Here is a 21,969-nt window from a genome sequence, read left to right as displayed (position 1 = left end):
AGCTTCTCAGTAATAAATTTCTAAGTGTACTTTGAACATAGGGTAAAGGGGAATATATGAAGCATTTACAACCACTCTTCCTTTTGAAATTCAAGTCTCTAGATCAGTGCCGTCCAATAGAAATTTCTGTGATGACTGGAATTTTTTATAGCTGTACATGCAATTTGGTAGTCCCTAGCTACGTGTGACTATTGAGAGCTTGAAATGTGTCTAGTATGACTAAGGAACTTAATTTAAATTTGATTTGATTTTAATTAATTAAAATACAAAGAGCCATATGCAACGATCATATAGACATAAATGGCAGGCATGTTAGACATCATAGCTATAGATCATTAATGTATGGTGACATTTTGTTTGGGAACATTTAAGCTTTAGTAGCACAAAACAAATAGGCTTGTAACTCTGGAATCATGAGGCATTCATTTTGAATTTATTAGAGTACTCCAGAATGGAGATCACATTTCCTAGTTTTGATACGAATGCAGCTCTGGATTCTGATCATAGCTTCTCTAACTATGATTTTAAATCACCCTATGATTTCAGCAAGATTTAAATATTGAACCTCTTGCTCCCTGAAACTATGTCTGAAACCAAATTTCTCATCCCTCCAGCTGCTTTTCCCTCTGTTACTATTATTCTGTCCTCATTTCGTGGCACAGTTCTGCAATCCTCTAGTTTTGTGGTTGCTTACAAAATTGATTTACCTAGAAACCTTGGTGTTATCTATACATCCTGTTACCTTACTCTATAGATAACAGTTGTCGAGTCTATCTCTAAACCTCTTTTCCTCTCTATTCCTTTTTTTCCTTTATCACTTTGCCTACACTGTTTCATGCTTTCGTTATTCCTTATGTGGCCTATTGAATTATCCTTCCATTTCTAATATCCTTCACTACCCAATCCATCTTCTACCCTTCCACCAGAAATCTTCCGTGACCAAAACTTTGATTATACAGTTTTTTCTAATCATTAAGTTTTTGGACATTTATCAACACCCATAGAATACTGCCCAAATTCCTAGCCTGAGATTCAAAATTCTGTTACTCCCTCATGACAAAGTTGCACCTTTACTTGGAAAAATTAAGCAAACAGAGATGAGAAGTCTTGCAAAGAATAAGAGTAGAAAAATGATTTGGAAAGCTCTCTACGTGAAAGTAAAAGGCATGTAACTTGTGTTAGACTCTTCTTTGAAGTTTTCTCATAATTTTGTTTTTAGTTTCAATCCCTTTGAAAATTAAGCTGAATTATATTTTTCAGCTGCCTCATTTGTGTAAAGCATAATATAGGACTTAAGTTTGGTTTTCTTTATGCTTTGCCTGGAGAAAAAAGTGAAGCATTATAAACTTTATGTTAGGTATGATAAGAGGACTCCAAAGGAGGAAAACCACAAGGAAGAAGAGTTAGTCCTACTCGAACAGCCACTGTATTACCTACTCTTAAGAGTTTACCACTGCTGGGGCTTCCCTGGTGGCGCAGTGGTTGAGAATCCGCCTGCCGATGCAGGGGACACGGGTTTGAGCCCTGGTCCGGGAACATCCCACATGCCGCGGAGCAACTAAGCCCGTGCACCACAACTACTGAGCCTGCACTCTAGGGCCTGTGTACCACAACTACTAAGCCCACATGCCACAACTACTGAAGCCCACGTGCCTAGAGCCCATGCTTTGCAACAAGAGAAGCCACCGCAATGAGAAGCCCGTGCACCGCAATGAAGAGTGGCCCCTAGAGAGAGCCCGCGTGCAGCAACGAAGACCCAACGCAGCCATAAATAAATAAATAAATTAAAAAAAAAAAAGAGTTTACCACTGTTCATCTCTTAGAGGACTTGAGATTTTAATTAGTTAAGAAGGCCATTACTTTATAACTCCAAAATACCTCTCCGGTATCACCTTTATTTATCTGAAAATCCAGTCAAGCTTAACTGTTTGATATTCCCTCTGTTTGTGCACATCTGTGCCCCTTTTTAGTTATTCCCTCTACCTAGAAGAGACCCTCTCACCCCTATTTCTGTATGTCTTTAAAGATTGAGCTCAGATGTCACAACTTAAGAATAACACACTGACATCCTCCTCCCCTTGTTCTCCAAGGAAAAGTAATGTGTTTCGCCTCTGAATCTCCTTAACACTTTTTCTTTGCTCTTTTATGGCAATTTTCATTTTCTACCTTGCGTTAGTCATTACAACCCTTCTGAGACCTGTTTGACTACTGTAAAGAGTTTGGGATTACATTAAAATGGGTCTTTGAAGATAAACAGCTGCTTAACAAGTATCCTGCAGGGGTATGGTGTCCATATGACAGTTGATACTGCCTTCTGCTTAAGTTTCAGACCTAGGATGAAGTTTTACTGGTCAAGAAATTCCAGGAGGGGTTGAAGAATGCTTTTCTGGGTTAGCTGACAATTGAATTACCCAAGTACAGTGTTAGTACCTAGGGTTAAAAGAATGGCTAAACTGCTATCCATGGAATGACTGCTGGGACCCAGACCCTCCCTGTGGACAAACAACGTATTCAGAGCTCACAGCTCATTTCCTTTGAACAGACTTTCCCTGGGGAAATGTAGGCAAATTGCGTACCAAAACTCTGAGGCCATCAACTATAGGTACTCCTACACTAAAGAGGCTTGCCTTTAACCTATTCTGATTCATCGTTCATCGCCGTAAGTGCTCTGTAATTAAATCTAATAACTCGTTGCCTGGCAATAGGATGTCCTCTAAATAATGTACTTGGGAACCAGCTTCTCAATTATGTGTCTGATAATTTATTAGAGATTTATACCAATGCCTGGAACCTATTTGAACTGCAGAGATTCAAGAGGGCTAATGGTGTCATCCCACTCAGTTTTTAAGATAATGGCTCTGCAAATCTGGATGTTGGACAGCCAACAAGTTTTACAGCTACCTAAAAAAATAATAAATGAGGTGATATAAAACTTGTCAAGGTAATTTGCATTGATTGTCTTAGAAATCAACTCTTAACATATGACTTAACTCTGTGACCATAACATTTGACATCTCTTGTAATGCTTGTGCATTTGGATTTGAAGACCGATTCCCAAGTCTGACTTTAATCACCTTCCTACCAACTATTAATAATCACTGGGACTCCTAGCCTATCTTGCCCTCTGCTTTCTTCAGTATTTTTTTTTTAACATCTTTATTGGAGTATAATTGCTTTACAATGGTGTGTTTCTGCTTTATAACAAAGTGAATCAGTTATACATATACACTCTTCAGTATTTTTTATGTAATCTCATTGTGGTATATATTTATCTGGTTATAGGCAGGGAATTAATGAGGTGATTCTGGAACTGAGCTGAAAACCTGTAATTTGACCTCTCAACTCTAAACAGCTAACTGTTTCAATTATTAGGCCCCCTGGATTAAGGTAGAAGACTATGGAGCAGTGCTTCGGGTCTCTTCTCTGAAGGAGAAAACCCTGTCTTTGTTTTGAATATTAATCAGGAAGTAGATGTTGGTAGAGTACACAGATTGTTCTATTTGAATATTGCCCTGGGTGGTATTGTCACTCTTCTTTCCCCATCTCTCCCACTCTATATGTAGGCAATGAATATTCAAATACAAAGAATGATTAAGCATTGGTAGGGAGATGAGTTTATTGAGTGGTATTATTTACATATTGCCTCTTTTTGTAACATTGCCAACAAATTATTATTACTATTAGCTTGAGCAAAAAATGTTATAGAATCTAAAGGCTAGATGTTATTTTAGAAGTCCTTTATTCTAAATCTCTAATTTTACAGATGGAAAAACACACACAAAGATAGCATCAGAAATATCTGATGCTGAAAAATAGATTTTCCTTGAGTAAGGGGGTGTGGAAGTACAAAAAAGATGAAGGAGTTAGGGAAAATCTTGAGAACTCAGCCTATACTAACAAAATATCGAGTGGAAAATAGAGAATCTAGACTTGTTCTTGATCCTGTAGCAAAGTGCCCACATCAGGAATTGACTAACAGAAGAAAACAGGCTAGTGACTATCTAAGAAAGGAAGTGCTATATGTATGGCACTGGGCCAGAAGCTTTAAAATATATAATCTTAAAATGCATTTTATGTATCCGTTGGTATACTGTGATTGCTCACCTATATGTAATTTCTTCATAAGAACCCTAAAACCTGTAATAAACATTTCAGTTACAGGATATGATTGCGTCAGTGGGTAATCGATATCTGTGAAGAAGGGGAGCGGAAGATAGTGAAAAACTGTATGTTTTAGGCCAGTGATTCTCGGTGAGGTCCCTGGACCACCTAAGTACTTGTTAGAAATGCCAATCTTCTGACCCTACCCCAGACCTTTAGAATCAGAAATCTTGGGGATGGGACTAGAAATCTGTGTAGTAAGAAGCCCTCCAGGTGATATTCATAACCTGCTTGAAGCCAGGGTTCAGCAAATTACAGCCTGTGGACCCAATGTGGCCCATACCTGTTTTTGTCAATAAAATTATATTGAAACACAGTCATACTCATTTGTTTATTATTGTTTATGGCTGTTTTTATACTGCAGTGGCAGAGTTGAGTAATTGCAAAGACCTTATGGCCTTCAAAGCTCAAAGTATTTACTACTTGGTTCTTTACAGTAAAAGTTTGCTGGCTCCTGCTTTACTCCTTAGGCACTAGATAGATGTCTAAACTAAATGTATAAGCAGATATTTGCTAATTGAATTGAAGACCATAAGGAAAAAAGGAATTTCTCATGTTTTTAAAAATCTTAACCTATTATCTTTCCCTTTTAGTCAAGGATGCTATCTAAATGGACCTTTTAGTTCAAATCTACTGACAATCCCGAAGCAAAGGTCATCTTCTGTATCGTTAACTCACCATATAGGTCTAAGAAGAGCTGGTAAGAAATCATTTTTGTGACTTAAATATGGGAGGCCTCAAAGTATATGGTAGTGCAAACCTTGTCATTACCTATTTATAGCTAATTTCGAATACCATTTCATGTGTTATAAGTTAACATAACTAAGCAGTTTGGGTTGGCTATTAGTTAACAGTTTGCTCATTCATTTGTTAACTTTTGAACAAGTACTATGTATCAGGCACTTTGTTAGGCACTAGCAATTCAGGGATAAAATATAGAACTATTTAACTTGAATAGTTGTAGACAGAGAACAACGGAAAACCCCGGAAAGAGCATTCTTTTGTAGCATGGTAATTGTGGAGGGAGAAAAAAAAAAATCTTAATATGAGAGTAGAAAAAACCCTGACTATATCCTATATCCTATAATAAGTCATTCTAATAGAATTTTTATCCAATTATCTATCTATGGGGGGGTGAATTGACATAACATTATATTAGTTTTAGGTATACAGCAAAATGATTTGATATTTGTATATATTGTGAAATGATCACCATAAGTCAACATCTGTCACCACACATAGTTACAAATTTTTTTTTCTTGTGATGAGAACTTTTAAGATCTATTCTCTTAGCAACTTTCAAATATGAAATACAGTATTATTATGCAATACAGTATTATTAACTGCAGTCACTAAAGACAATAGAATGGCATATTTAAAGTATTGCAAAACAAAACTTGCCAACCTGGAATTCTTTATCCAGTGAAAATATCCTTTAAAAATTAAGGTGAAATAACATTTTTTTCATACAAACAAAAGCTGGTAGAATTTATTGCTAGTAGACTTGCACTACTAAGATTCAGCAAAGGAAGTTCCTTAGGTAGGAGGAAAATGATCCAGATTGAAGCATGGATCTGCAGGAATGAATGAAAAGCACTGGTAAGCCTAAATATATGGGTACATAAGAGAATACTGATCATTAAAAACAATGCCTCCCTTGTGGCTTGCATAATGTATAAAGAAGTCAAGTATATGGTAACAGTGGCACGAAGGGTGGGAAAGGGGTAAATTGGACTTAAACTTACAGTGTACTGGCAATGATTGAAAAGTACTAAAACGTTCTAATTTAAAAGAAACTAATACTTCAAAGATGCACATTGTAATATCCAGGGTGATAATTAAAAGAATAAAAGAAAAAGTATAAGTAAGAAGCTAATATAGGAGGTAAAATGGCATGATTAAAAAAAAAAAACCAAACCTTGAATAATCTAAAATAATACAAGAAAAGAGAAAATAAGAAACAAAAACATAAAGAATAACTAAAAAAGAAATAGCAAGATGGAGGATTAAGCAAACTATATTAAATATACACCTTGCGTGGGTGGCTGGTAGGGGAGCTGGGGGTGCCAGGGATCTGACCAGAGTTGTTAGAGTATATTATCTAAAATGTGCAGTTTTCCACAAAAAAGTTGAAAATACACTCCAGTTAATAGATACAGACTGTCAGACAATTAACAGCACAAGACTCAAGTACGTGCTCTTTACAAAAGGCACACTAAATATAAGGACACAGGTCTGATCTCATGGGTATAAAACACACAAACCAAAAATTAATTAATTAAAATAAAATACACAAACCAAAAATTGACAGAACTAAAGGGAGAGAAAGACAAATCTGTATTCATTTTGGGGATTTTAACTCACCACTCTCATTATCTAGTAGAATAAGCAAACCAAAATATTAGTAATAGATAAATGGAAGATTAGGACAACATGATTTAACTGACTTGACCTAATCGACTATAAAACACCACACTCAGACATTACAAGATACATATTTTTTCCAAGGACACACACAAGATTGATCAAAATAGACCATTTGCTGAGCTATAAAACAAGTCTCAACAAGTTTCAAAGGATTAAAATCATATATAGCGATCAGCTTCCGGAATGGCAGAGAGAGGATCTCAGTAAACTTGTTCTTCTGCAAAAACAACAAAAATAGGGGAAAAAAACTAAACTCAATCATTTCAGAATTCTGGAAGTTAACAAAAGCCAGAGAACAAACTAGAAGTCATCTATACAAGAGAAACTAACTACCGAACCTTGGTGAGACAGTGGGGTCCTGTGACAGTTTAATTGGGGGCACTTCCCAAACCCTCTCTCTGCCCAGCTCAGTGATACTACAGCTAAAAGCCGCTAGCTTTGCAGCCATTAGAGTCTGACCTCTTTAGAAACTGCATTAAAAGCAACAACCTGATAGTACAGTAAACGTTTTGTTCAAGCTCCCTGGAAAACCCTTCTATTCCCAGGGTGCTGTGGATATTTCATTTGACTCAGAGCTCAGCTCTCCAAAAACACAAACAAAAAACCCCTATACCCTATGCCAGGCAACATTGTGAGTGCGTAAGGCTGTGATTTCAACTGGGGCAAACAAGAGCTGATTGGGAATTTAAAAGGAAATCCTGGACACTAGATGACCCTGGGGAAGTGGAAAGCTCTGGCAACAGAAGAGGATAGTTTGTTTTTTTTTTTAACAAAAGGGGCCAGAACAACTGGATATCCAAGAAAAGAATTTGGACACTTATCCCACCACATATACTAGGCTGAGCACATGTTTAGGGCTGTGCACGTGCCCAGGAAAGATCTGGGAAAGGCGAAGGCCCTGGCCACTCCATCTGTAGCTGACCTTGAGGTCCTGCAAAAGCAGGAAGTAAAAGCTAAGGCTGTCTTGTAAACTGCCTGGAAGTTTGAAGTTGTATCTTTTCGAACAGATTCTCATCTACAGATGACATAGAGGCAAGACATTTAAAGAAATCTTCTCCCTCATCTAAATTACACTGACCCAAGAATGGTTTCTAAAAAGTCAAGCATAAATCAAGGAGAAAAGGGAAAAAAAGGCAGCAGAGAACTCAGTGGCTACACACCTCAGAGAAAACAAAACCTATGTAATGAGTCCAGGAAATCACTCAATGAATAATCAGAAACAAGAACAAACAAAAAACCAGCAACATAAACCTTGAGGGTGGGAGAGATCTGATATTAGAATTGTTACAATATATTATCCAAAATGTCCAGTTTTCAACAAAAAAACCATGAAGCATGCAAAGAAACAAGAAAATTTTCGCCATGTAGACAATGAAAAACAGCCAACAAAATTTCCCTGAGGAGGCTTGGATTTGGTATTTAGTAATGACTTTAAATCTGCTACCATAAATATGTTTAAAGAACTTGAGGAAACCGTATCTAAAGTAAGGACAGTATGACAACAATGTCTCACCACAGAAAGAATATAAAGAATTAGAAATTATAAAATAAAATTATAAAATAATTTAAATAATTATAAAATAATTACCACTTCTACTCAGTATTGGGTTGGAGGTTCTATCCAGGGAAGTTTAGGTAAAAATGAATAAAAGGAAGATGTAAAGCTATTTGCAGACAACATAATCATATATTTATAAATCCTAAGAAATTCATTAAACCTATTACAACCAATAAACAAGTTCATCAGTGTGGCAGAATACAAGATCTATATGCAATAATCAATTGTATTTCTATATACTAGCAATGAACAATGCAAAACTGAAATTAAGAAAATAATTTCAGGACATCCCTGGTGGCGCAGTGGTTAAGAATCTGCCTGCCATTGCAGGGGACACGGGTTCAATCCCTGGTCCAGGAAGATCCCACATGTCGCAGAGCAACTGAGCCTGTGTGCCACAACTACTGAGCCTGCGTGCTGCAACTACTGAAGCCCGCAAGCCTAGAGCCCGTGCTCTGCAACAAGAGAAGCCACCGCAGTGAGAAGCCCGCGCACCCCAACGAAGAGTAGCCCCTGCTCGCCGCAGCTAGGGAAAGCCCGCGTACAGCAACGAAGACCCAACACAGCCAAAAAGAAAATAAATAAATAAATTTATTTTTAAAAAAAGAAAAAAAATACTTTGGAATAAATTTAGCAAAATAGTGCAAGACTTGTACACTGAAAACTATAAAACGTTGAAATTAAAGAAGACCCAGAAATTTTTTTTTTTTAAATTTTTGACTACGCTGCGTGGCATGTGAGATCTTAGTTCCCCGACCAGGGATCAAACCCATGCCCCCTGCATTGGCACGCAGAGTCTTAACCACTGGACCAACCAGGGAAGTTGCAGGAAGACCCATATAGAAACTATCCCATGTTCATGGACCAGAAGACTTAATATTGTTAAGATGGCAATACTCCTTAAATTGTTCTAAATTTAGTACAAATCCTTATCAAAATCTGAGCTGGCTTCTTTGCAGAAATTTGAGAAGCTGATCTGAAAATTCATATAGAAATTCAAGGGACCCAGCGTAGCTAAAATAATCTTTAATTAAAAAAAGAAGAGGGGCTTCCCTGGTGGCGCAGCGGCTGAGAATCTGCCTGCCAATGCAGCGGACACGGGTTCGAGCCCTGGTCTGGGAAGATCCCACATGCCGCGGAGCGACTAGGCCCGTGAGCCACAATTACTGAGCTTGCGCGTCTGGAGCCTGTGCTCCGCAACGGGAGAGGCCGCGATAGTGAGAGGCCCGCGCACCGCGATGAAGAGTGGCCCCCGCTTGCCGCAACTGGAGAAAGCCTTCGCACAGAAACGAAGACCCAACACAGCCATAAGTAAATAAATAAATAAATAAATTTAAAAAAAAAAAAAAAAAGAAAAAAACTGGGGGACTCACACTTCTAAATTTTAAAACTTACTACCAAGCTATGGTAATCAAGACAGTGACACTGGCATAAGGATATTCCAACTCAGTGGTATAGAATTGAGAGTCCAGAAATAAACCCTTACATGGTCAATTGATTTTCAGCCAGTGTGCCAAGGTAATTAAATGGGGAAGGAATAGTGTTTTTAACAAATGATGTTGGGACAGCTGGATAGATATACAAATGAAAAAGAATGAATTTGGAACCATATCTGTCATCATACTCAAAAATTAACTCTAAATGCTCATACACTCAAATATAAGAGTGAAACCATAAAACTTGTAGAAGAAAACATAGGAGAAAATCTCTCTGAGTTTGGATATTCTTAGACACCAAAAGTACAGTCCATAAATGAAATAAATTGATAATAGAGGGGGACTTCCCTGGTGGCACAGTGGATAAGACTATGTGCTCCCAATGCAGGGGACCCGGGGTTCGATCCCTGGTCAGGGAACTAGATCCCACATGCAAGCCACAACTAAGAGTTCGCATGCTGCAACTAAGGAGCCTGTGAGCCGCAACTAAGGAGCTCGCCTGCCGCAACTAAGACCCAGTGCAACCAAATAAATAAATCAATATTTTTAAAAAATTGATAATAGGAATTCATTAAAATTAAATCATTTGTATTTACTTCAACAGACACCTAAAGAAAGTGAAAAGACAGTCCACAAGATGGGAGAAAATATTTGCAAATCACGATTTAACAATGGACTTGTATTCAGAATAGACAAAGATGTCTTTAAACTCAATGATAAACACACAAATGACCTCACTAAAAAATTGGCAAAAGATTTGAATAGATGTTTCTCCAAAGAAGGTATACAAATGGCCCTAACCACGTGAAAAGATACTCAGCATCATTAGTCATTAGGGAAATGCAAATCAAAACCACAAGGAATCATGACTTCACACCCACTAAGATGTCTATAATTCTAAAGACAGTATAACAAGTGTTGGAAAAATGTTCAGAGGTAGGAACACTCATACATCACTGATTGGAAAGTAAAATGCTACAGCTACTTTGGAAAACAATTTGGCAGTTCAGTACTTGAACAGAGAAATAAAATTGTGCTATATTCATACATACAATTTTACATGTCATTCAAAATGAATGAACATGTGAAACATCTTTTTAAAATGTTGAGTAAAGTAAGCAAGGCATAAAAGCATTTATACTATCTGATTCAATTTACAAAGTTCAAAGAAAGGGCAAAACTAAACTGTAAAGAGATACATATGTGGTATAAATATAAAGAGAGGCAAGAAAAACACTACCATAAAAGTCAAAGTAATGCTTTCCTTTAATGAGAGGGAGGGGAATTAGATATTGGACATGGGTTTCTGATCTCTGGCCATGTTTTATGTTTTAGCTTGAGTGGTGAGCATTCCTGTTATAACTTTTCTGTATGTGTGTTATTATATTTCACAATTTAAAAGGTTTATAATAAAAACGATGAATCTGTATTGTAGAAAGTATTTTGTAAGGGTTTCTGGGTTTTTCTTTACCATTTTGTCTTCTCCTCGAAGCTTTTCTATGTTATATGAAATTTCTACCCTAAAATTAGGCTATCATTTATTCTTCTCAGCCTGTTTGTCAGGGTTTTGGACACTCAGTATTATAATAGAAAAAAGGATGCTGAAAATTGGGACTTTAGTCTCCAGTTAGTAACTAACTTATTATTTTGACAAGAAAGATACTTCCCCTTTCTAGTCCTCGGTTTCCTCTTCTGAAACATTAAAGTGTTTGACCGATTATTTATAAAATCTTTTTCAGCCCCAACATTATATGAAATTATAGGAGCCTCTAAACAAATCAGTTTGATAGAACAGCAGTTGGCAGCCCTGCACATGTAAAATGAAAATGCTACTTAACTCACAGGGCTATTATGAAGATTAAATAAAATAACACATTGTATTCGTCGGGGTTTTCCAGACAAATAGAACTAATAGGATGTTCGTACATGTGTATATACCTACATACATACGTATATACTTACATACATATACATGGGGTGGGGAGTGATTGATTGATTGACTGACTGATGGGGATTGGCTCGCCACATTGAGAGGGCTGTCAGGTCCAGAATTTTTAGGGCAGGCTGCCAGGCTGGAAATTCTAGCAGGAGTCGATGTTGCAGTTTTGACTCAAGGCAGTCTGGAGGGAAAATTCCTTCCTCTTTGGAGGACTTCAGTCTTTTCTCTTAAGGCCTTCAACAAATTGGATGAGGCCAGTCCACATTATAAAGGGCAATATGCTTTATTCAGTCTACAGATTTCAATGTTAATCACATCTGAAAAATAACTTCACAGCAACATCTAGACTGGAATTTGACCAAACAACTGGGCATGATAGCCAGGCCAAGTTGACACATAAAATTAACCATCACACACATCTGTAACTATGTCTGAAAATACCGTAATACCTTAACAACTGTTATTTGCTTTCCTCTCTGATTCACACTTTACTTGGATCTTTATTTCAAAATAAAGTTTTAAATCCACCTACACCTCTCCAGATATACCCTTAGTTCAAGGCACCCAGCAAAGGCTCTTGAGGAAATCAATAGGATTAGGGATGTATTTCTGAAGCACTCTTTTTTTCCCCTTATTTTAACACTTAGCACTTGTTTGTATTTTCCACTAGACTTTAGGTTCATTGAGTTGTAGGTATGGCATCTTCTTCTCCACTGTGAAACACTGCACATTTTCCAGCATATAATAGGCTCTCAAATACTTGTTGAATGAATGAATGAGCTGGAAAGATGTGGATTTTTTTAGAGGGATCTGCTGTTGTGTTAATATAATTTTATCATATGCTTAATTTGCTTAATGCTATCGAGAACTTTGGTTCTTTGATAAAAATGAATTTTATTGTATTGAAAAATATTCAATAAAATTTGGTAAAGATGCTTTTGTTCATGTGGATAATCAAGCTGGTAGGGACACAAAATGTTAAAGACCAATATGAATTAGGAAAATTTGTGCCACATATTATGTACATTTTAGTTATACTTTTAGTATTTACCTACTATGTGCAATCCTGCCACAGGGTGTTTATTCCACAGTCATCGATGATGGCAAATATGGTCTATATTCTGCCTGAATTCGTAGAAGGTCTTGAAGATAGCTCCATGTAGAAATCTAGTTTGTCATTTAACTGTAAATACTTTGCTTTCTTTAAAGAAGGAAAACGCTCTTTATAAACACCCAAACACAGACAATAAACACGTACATATCAGTACATACATACATACATATCTCTTTCTTCTCTTTCAATTTTTTAGGTGCTTTACCCGGCCTGAATTCTCCCAGTCATGGACCAATGTCTGCTGGCTCTCCAACTAACCGATCGCCTATAGAATTTCCTGACACTGCTGATTTTCTTACTAAGCCAAGTGTTATTTTACACAGATCTCTGAGCAATGCACCCAATTCACCAGATTTTTATCAGCAACTTAGAAATTCTGATAGCAATTTATGTAACAGGTAAGTTTCCCAAGTGTTTACTATTTGTTTCAAAATATAGGTTATTTTAATAAAGTATTACCAGTTTTCTCATTCTGTATTATAACTAGATGATTAATGAATACTATATCCTCTTCTTCATCTAGTAGTTTTTATTCTAAACAATTTTTTTTTCATTTCAGTGCCATTATTCATTTCCCAGCTAAATGATCTCCATCTGAAGTGAAATATAGTGGTATTTTATCCATCATAAGATATCAGTAAATGTATGAGAATTATTTTAGTATGTACTAATTTAGTACCTATTTACAGTACCCAGTTCATATGGTGTCTGTTCTCATTTCTGCTTTGATGGTAATAAGTGTTTACCTCAGATCTCAGTGTTACTTACAAAATATGTTATTTCCTTCATAGGGACACAGGTGCTTTCTAGGATAAAGCCTGTTAAGTTTATAGAGAGATTGGAATATTAGGATATTTTGCAGTTGGGATCTTGCAGTTAAAAAATAACCAGATTTTCTGATTGTATTTAGGTAAAAAAATTTTGCCTCACTTATCATATACACATATTTATCTGTTTTATTTTATAAGCTGTGGACATCAAATATTGAAATATGCATCAGCATCTGAACCAGAGTCTGGTACAGACTGCCACAGGGAAAAGTCAGGTGAGACTGCAAAAGTCACGTGTGTTTAAATTTAAGAACAATTTCTTACATTGTTTTTTAAAATGAATAAATGAATGAGTTTTTTAGTTTATCCATCTTTAAAATGAAGATTATAATCTTTTTTACTTCACAGAGGAGTTATTAGCAAATTATAAATAATAGATGGTGAAAGTATTTTGAAGAGTAAAAATGTGCTGTACAAATGAATATAGTCTTATGTTACGGCTAGGGTTCATAAATAGTGAAATTAACTATATTAACCTCGAAATTTAAATTGCATAATCTTAGCTCAAAAGGGTTTGCATACATTTTTAAATAATTACACAAAGGAGCTGTTTTAAAATTTAGTTAATTATGTTATTCTGAAACATACCCTCAAACAAGAAATATTGTTAGTGATAAAGTTATAGTTGTTTTATAACTTTAAAACATTGATGACCCAAGTGTCCACTAATAGTTAACTAGGTAACTCAGACCATCATATCCCCTGAAGGTAGCTAGAAAAGTTACAAGTTATTAACAGTAACAAAAAAATCTGCTTGAAGCCATTGAAGAACTAACAAGCTCCTCAGAATTTCCAGTATAAGACCTGGAGGAGGACAGAAATCCAAGAAAGTGAGTCTCAAGTTTGGGGCTACCAAAAGGGTGTTTGCTGCTTCCAGAGGGGCCAGTAACTGATAGAATTGAGCAGTCCCTTTTGGTAGCTTCATGGGACTAGGGAGACAAAGATTGGAATTGAAGGCTTGCCGTGGTAGGAATAACTTGGTAAACTCAGCGGTACTGCATCCTAAGAATAAAGGTAAACCAGAAATAGTCCCTTTCAGGGGTTATAGGTGCATATCAATCCCTTCACATACTTTAAAATTCACCCTTTTATAGTGTACAGTTTAATAGTTTTGGGGTTTTACATTTTAAAGGACTAAAAAACAACAAGAAAGAAGACCAATCCTTCACAAACTGCCAAAAAATAGGAGGGCAAACTTCCCAACTCATTCTATAAAGGAGACCAGTATTACTCTGATACCATAAGCAGACAAAGGCATCACAAGAAAATAAAACTATAGACCAACATTTCCAATATCCTTAACAAAATACTAGCACACCGAATCTAGCAACAGATAAAATGTCATACCATGACTGATTGGTATTTATGCCAGGATGCAAGGGTGGTTTAGCATTTGAAAATTAATCAATGTAATACACCCCATTAAAGAGGGGGAAAAATCACGATAATCTATCTAGATGCAGAAAAAGCATTTGACAAAATCCAACACTCTTTCATGATGAAAACACTCAAACCAGTAATATCAGAGAAGTCCTTCAGTCTGATAAAGGGCATCTTTGAAACAAACACAGAGCTAACATCATCCTTACTGGAGGAGGACTGATGCTTTCCCCCTAAGATCAAGAATAAGAGAAGGGACATGACTCTTTTTTGAAGTTTTTTACAATAGCCAGGACATGGAAGCAACCTAAGTGTCCATCGACAGATGAATGGATAAAGAATATGTGGCACATATGTACAATGGAATATTACTCAGCCATAAAAAGAAATGAAATTTAGTTATTTGTAGTGAGGTGGATGGAACTAGAGTCTGTCATACAGAGTGAAGTAAGTCAGAAAGAGAAAAACAAATACCGTATGCTAACACATATATATGGAATCTAAAAAGAAAAAAAGAAATGGTTCTGAAGAACCTAGGGGCAGGACAGGAATAAAGACGCAGAGTAGAGAATGGACTTGAGGACGTGGGGAAGGGGAAGGGGAAGCTGAGACAAAATGAGAGAGTGGCACTGACATATATACACTACCAAATGTAAAATAGATAGCTAGTGGGAAGCAGCTGCATAGCACAGGGAGATCAGCTCGGTGCTTTGTGACCGCCTAGAGGGGTGGGATAGGGAGGGTGGGAGGGAGAAGCAAGAGGGAGGGGATATGGGGATATATGTATATGTATAGCTGATTCATTTTGTTATACAGCAGCAACTAACACAACAATGTAAAGCAATTATACTCCAATAAAGATGTTAAAAAAAAAAAGAATAAGAGAAGGATTTTTGCTTTCAGCACTTGTATTCAATATTGTACTGGAGGTTCTAGCCAGGAAAATTTCTAGAAAGATAAAAAAATAAAGATACCTGTGTGGAAATAAAGAAATAAAACTGTCCTTATTCACAGATCATTTGTAGAAAATTCCAAATACACACACAAACACATACACACACAATTATTAGAACCAATAAACAAGTTTAGCAAAGTCACAAGATCAAAGTGCAAAATCAATTGTATTTCTGTATACCAGAAATGAACCATCAAAAATTGAAATTTAGAAAATGTTTCCATTCATAATAGTATCAGAAAGAATAAAGTTAGAATAAATTTAACAAAAGAAGTAGGAAAAAAAAAAAAAAGAAGTAGGAGATTTATAAACTGAAATCTATAAAACATTGTTAAGAAAATTAAAGAAAGTCTAAATAAATTGAGAGGCATTGCATAGCAAACAGATTGGGAAACTCAGTACTGTCAACAGGCTATTCTTCCAAATTGATCTGTAAGTTCATTGCAATTCTGATCAAATTCCAGTAGGCTTATTTTGGTAGAAATTGACAAATTGGTGTTAAAATTTACATGGAAATACAAATGGCCTAAAATAGCCAAAACAATTTGGAAAAATAACAAATTTGGAGGACTGACACTACCTGATTTCAAAACTTATTTCCACTTCAAAAGACACCAATAAGAAAATCAAAGACAAACCACAGACTGGGAGAAAATATTTGCAAATTACACATCTGATAAAGGTCTTATATCCATGATATATAACTCTTTAACTCAATAGTAAGTCAACCAACTCAATTAAAACACAGGCAAAGATTTTAGATATTTTGGTGAAAGACTTTTGGTGGAGGATATGAAGGATATAAATAAATGGGTAGTAAACACATGAAAAAATTATTAACGTCATTAGTCATTAGGGAAATGCAGATTAATACTACGGTGTAATACCAGTAAACTCAAACCAGAATAGCTATAATCAAAAAGACAGACAATACCAAGTGTTGACAGGGATGCAGAGAAATTTGCACTTGTGCATTGCTGATGGGAATGTAAAATGGTAAACCCACTTTGGAAAACATTTTGACAGTTTCTTTAAAAGGTAGACATGGAGACTTCCCTGGTGGTCTAGTGGTTAAGACTCTGCCCTTCCACTGCAGGGGGTGTGGGTTCGATCCCTGGTTGGGGAACTAAGATCCCACATGCAGTGTGGTGCGGCCAAAAAAAAAACAAAACAAAAACAAAAAAGTTAGACATAAATTTACTGTATTACCCAGCAGTAACATGGATAAGAATTTACTCAGGAGAAAACATATGAGCACTCAAAGACAGGATTATGAATGCTTATGACATCATTATTCATGACAGTGCTAAACTGGAAAAGATCAAAATGTCCATCAACTTGTAAATGAATAAATATCATGTGGTATATTCATACAATGGGATTCTATTTAACAAAAGAAGAACAAACTGCTGATACATGCTACTACGTGGATAAACTTCCAAACATTATTCTAAGTGAAAAAAACTAAGCTAAAAAGATTATATATTGTTTGATTCTATTTATATGAAATTCTAGAAAAGGCAAATTTATAGAGACAATAATCAGAATAGCAGTTGCCTGGGGTGAAAATAAGGATGAACTGTAAAGAGGCATAAGGGCACTTTTTGAGGTGATGAGAATGTTCTAACACCAGACTGTCATGCATAGAGAACAGACTTGTGGTTCCAAGAGGGAGGGGTTTGGGGGAGGCATGCAGTGGGAGGTTTGGGTTAGTAGATGCAAAGTATTATATATAGAATGGATAAACAACAAGGTCCTACTGTGCAGCACAGAGAACTATATTCAATATCCTGTGATAAACCATGATGGAAAAGAATATTAAAAAAAAATGTAGAAAAAAAAAAAAAAAGAATGTAGGACTTCCCTGGCGGTCCAGTGCTTAAGACTCCACACTTCCACTGCAGGGGGCTCGGGTTTGATCCCAGGTCAGGGAACTAAGATTCTGCATGCCGCACAACGTGGCCAAAAAATAAAAAAATTTAAAAATATAATGTATATATATGTATAACTGAATCACTTTGTTGTACAGCAGAAATTAACACAACATTGTAAATCAACTATACTTCAATAAAAAAAAGACTTTTTTGAATCTAAAGACCAAAGCAATCAGGTGTTTTGAAGATAATGATGATAACAAAAATTCTGGGCCAAACAAACAAACAAAAAAACTAGATTGTCGTGAATATTGCAGAAGTCTAAATTTACTAAAATTATTGAATTATACACTTACTGTGAGTGGGTTTTATGGCATGTAATTATACTCAATAAAGCCTTTTAAAAACCACAACAGATTATTAATTCTCACAGTTCTTTGCATTGGCTGGTCTCAGCTGGGAGATTCTCACTTGAGAGCTGTCATGTAATTGCAGTCAGATATTGGCAAGGGTGACAGTCATCCAAAGGACTGATTGGACTGAATTTCCAAGATGTCTCATGTGTCTGTTGGCTATTGACCAGTCCATTTAAATATGACCTCTCTCTGGTCTTCTTCCAACATTTTGGCTGGAGGCCAAAAGCGGAGGCTATGGAAGCTGCCAGTCAGTTAATGGCTCAACCCAGACCAGACAGAGGTGTCATTTCTGTCATATTCTGTTAATCAGAGCAGTCATGTGGCCTGTCCAGATTCCAGGGGGTTGGGAAATAATGCTCTCTTGATGGAGCAATAAGAATACATTTCAAAAGAATGCATGTGGGATAAGAGATAGTACTGTGGACATCTTTGGAGAAGAAATTGCTATCTTTATTTCATCTGTTTTTCTTATTATCTATAAGATACAGTTATTAGGAATTTAGATCATTAAAAAGTAAATCATGTACTTCAAATGTCAACAACTTTTGGATTGACGGCTATTTTAGAATATAATTGTAGTTAGTGCCTTAACTTACCAAGAACAGTTGAATAATCTGAATTTTTAAATTTTCTTAAAATAAGTGTGTTCATTTGGAAACATTTGAAAAGTAATGTTTTCCAAAGGGTAATACTTCCTGATCATGATCAGTTAATGATTTTTTAGTATATTCAGTGTGTTAGGTTCAGATTTGACTGACAGTTATTGATCACCTATTATGTGTAACATCTAGTAAAATAGGTGTTATTATCCACATTCTACAGGGGGAAAAGCTTGCCATTATTAAGTACAAAAATCAGGATTTAAACCTAGTTCTTCTGAAAGAACGTCTATATGTGTATAACTGAATCACCTTGCTGTACAGCAGAGATTGGCACAGCATTGTAAATCAACTAGACTTAAATATAAATAAGTAAATAAATCCACCAACCAACCAACCAACCTAGTTCTTCTGAAAGTCAATTCGAATGAGTACTCTTAAAAACACTTTTATTTTTAAAAATCCCTACATATTGAAAAATAAATAAATCCTAGGTTTGTGGCTTGATGAATTTTCATACATCTAATATACATATGTAATCAGCACCCAGATCAACAAACAAAATATTACCAGTACCTCCTCTCATGCCCTGCTTCCAGGAATCTCCCCCAAAGATAATGTTTATCCTGTCTTTCAGTACTCATGTGTGTCAATTTTGATATGTTTTTGAACTTTTCATAAAGAGAATTGCGGAGTATATACCTTTGTGTCTGGCTTCCTTCACTTGACATTGTATTTTTAAAAATCATCCATATTGGTGCATGTGATTGTAGTTTCTTCTGTTTGCTCTGTAGTGTTCAATTGTGTGAATACACTACAGTTTATTTATTCTACTGTTGATGTGTTTTGGAAAAGTTTCCTGTTTAGCATATTACAAATAGAATGAGTATGAATATTTTTTTGCATATGAATGAATGAAATGTAGCTACCAATGTTGCTTCCCTTTTTCCATGTAATTTGGGAAAAAGTATTATTAATCACATTGGTAGAGAAATAACTCACAATTCATAACATTGTTCTAATTTTTAGATGTGCCTTAATCTCATCCATAATTATGAGTTTAGAATTTTCATATCCAAAACTCAAACAATTTCAGGTATTAGAAGTAGTTTACGTGAAATTGGTTTTAAAAAAATTTCCTATTGAGAGGGACTGACATTTTCAGTTTCTCACTTTTATAATGAATTTCCACCCTCTCTTTCATCCATGAGTAGCTATATCAGGTGAAATATTGCCTGAGGACAAGGTACCTGGGCCAACTGGTCCAGCAAGATACAACTTAATTGTGTCATTAATTTAGATTGAATGCCAGTATGGTTCAATTTATCTGAATACTTTTTACAAATTTTTCTTATAAAACTGTTCATATAGGACATGTTTTATTCTTGTTTATTACTTTAAATACTTTTTGAAAGGTGATGAAGACACTACCGTTTTCTCAAAAGCATCATTCAACCTTACGGAAGCTCAACAAGAAGTGGAAACAAAGAACAGAGACTGCAGAAAATTACTTTGGGAAGGTGATAATCACCTAAAAGAAGAGGCACAGAATGAAGAGCAACCAAATGTAAAAGATAAACTTTCAATATTGATTATGTTAAGGTGAAATATATTATTAGTTAGTACTAAGTTTATTATTTTTGCCCAGAACAAGGTTTTTAATATAATGATTTTTAAAAAATTTTTACTGAAAAGTCACTATTAACACCTGAAAATAGAGTTTCTTTAAATAAATGAGGAGTTCGGGATTAACATATACATACTACTATATATAAAATAAACAACCAGGACCTACAGTATAGCACAGGGAATGATACTCAATATCCTGTAATAACCTATATGGGAAAAGAATCTGAAAAAGAATAGACATATGTATATGTATAACTGAATCACTTTGCTGTACACCTGAAACTAACACAACAGTGTAAATCAACTATACCCAAATAAAAAACAAAAAAAAGAAAGAAAACCTTGGGTTAAAAATAATTACATTTAAACTCATCATCCTAGAATAACTAAGTGCATTCATTTTAAAATGAACACATTTATTTGGTTTTATAGTCAATATATTACTTTCTATGCTGATTTTTTCTTCATTGTATGTGTTAAAATATGAAAAAATAAAGTATGTGCATAGTCATTAAAAACAATGAAAATACCCTACTTATAATTGTAGGGGTTTTTTTGTTCTTAATATTTTTTTTGTTCTTAAAGTTCAAAATCTAAGCTTTTTAGGGAAAAAAACCCCATCCATTTCTTTTGGGAAGTTATCCTAGTAATAAATGCCAGTTTAAGGATATGAGTTTCTGTCTGCTTTGATACCTGTAACTTCCAAAATGAAAATAATGGATTTTAGATTTGTGTAGTGTTTTGGAAATATAATAGTTTTATTTATAAAAGTAGTGTAAAGACCAATAAGTCTTTTTATGCCTAGAAGATATGTTTATATTTGTCTGAAGATAACATTCTACAAAGAGAATTAATAGGAAGTACAATTTATATTTGAGAATAACCATTATAGAAAATAATATTGACCATTTTTATAGTGTTCATTTTTAAGTGTTCTCATTTAGCTATGGATTTAACAATATTTATAAAAAGTAAGGTTAAGTTGGTTTGGTTTTTTTTTTTCCCCTACATGTACAGATTGAACAAGAAGCATCACGGGAACTGATTTTAATAGAAGATTATGACTCATTAATAGAAAATATGAGTAACTGGAATTTTCAAATTTTTGAACTTGTAGAAAAGATGGGAGAGAAATCAGGAAGGATCCTCAGTCAGGTTTGTTTCAAATCTCTACTGCTTTATTATAAGTTACTTTTTTCTTGAATCTATAAAAAGCAAAATCTAAAGATGTATAATATTGGTTTAGGTACAAGTTCAACATTGTTCATTGAATTATTTTTTTCACAAATGAAATTTTCAATAGAAAATTTGAAAAGAGAAACCTGGATATATAAACCCATATATATAAAAACAAATATTATGTATATAAAGTATTTCATAATTTTATATATATTTATATGAAAAGTAGTTTATTTGCCCATAATAATGGGATTTAATTCACACTAAAGAAGTAATAAAGATTTACTTTTTTTTAAATCTTGTGGTTGAAAAGGACATGAAAGGTGATCTAGTTCTTTGGACTGAAACTTATGCTTCATCTTTTTCACCTGTCCTCCCTGTGCTTTACCCAAGGCCAAATGGTCCATTTCATGCTAGAACCATGGAAAAATACTTCCATTTTACCACCCAGACTCAAAGTTCTTCCTGGTGG

At 35.1% G+C, this 21,969-nt stretch overlaps 1 protein-coding gene across 1 annotated transcript in view; it reads left to right on the top strand.

Moving 5' to 3' along the window:
* PDE3B (phosphodiesterase 3B) overlaps positions 1–21,969 on the top strand; it is a 185,900-nt gene that overhangs the window by 122,158 nt on the left and 41,773 nt on the right. Inside the window, exons 5-9 of the mRNA XM_007175153.2 lie at positions 4,755–4,861; positions 12,832–13,033; positions 13,604–13,680; positions 20,105–20,256; positions 21,336–21,473. Coding sequence (XP_007175215.2) covers positions 4,755–4,861; positions 12,832–13,033; positions 13,604–13,680; positions 20,105–20,256; positions 21,336–21,473 — 676 coding nt within the window. The remainder of the gene's footprint in view (positions 1–4,754; positions 4,862–12,831; positions 13,034–13,603; positions 13,681–20,104; positions 20,257–21,335; positions 21,474–21,969) is intronic.

Source organism: Balaenoptera acutorostrata, chromosome 9, assembly GCF_949987535.1.
Source record: "Balaenoptera acutorostrata chromosome 9, mBalAcu1.1, whole genome shotgun sequence".
In the NCBI taxonomy this organism is placed as follows: Eukaryota; Metazoa; Chordata; class Mammalia; order Artiodactyla; family Balaenopteridae; genus Balaenoptera; species Balaenoptera acutorostrata.
The sequence above is the reverse complement of the archived record's forward strand: the minus strand, read 5'-3'. Positions and strand labels throughout refer to the sequence as shown.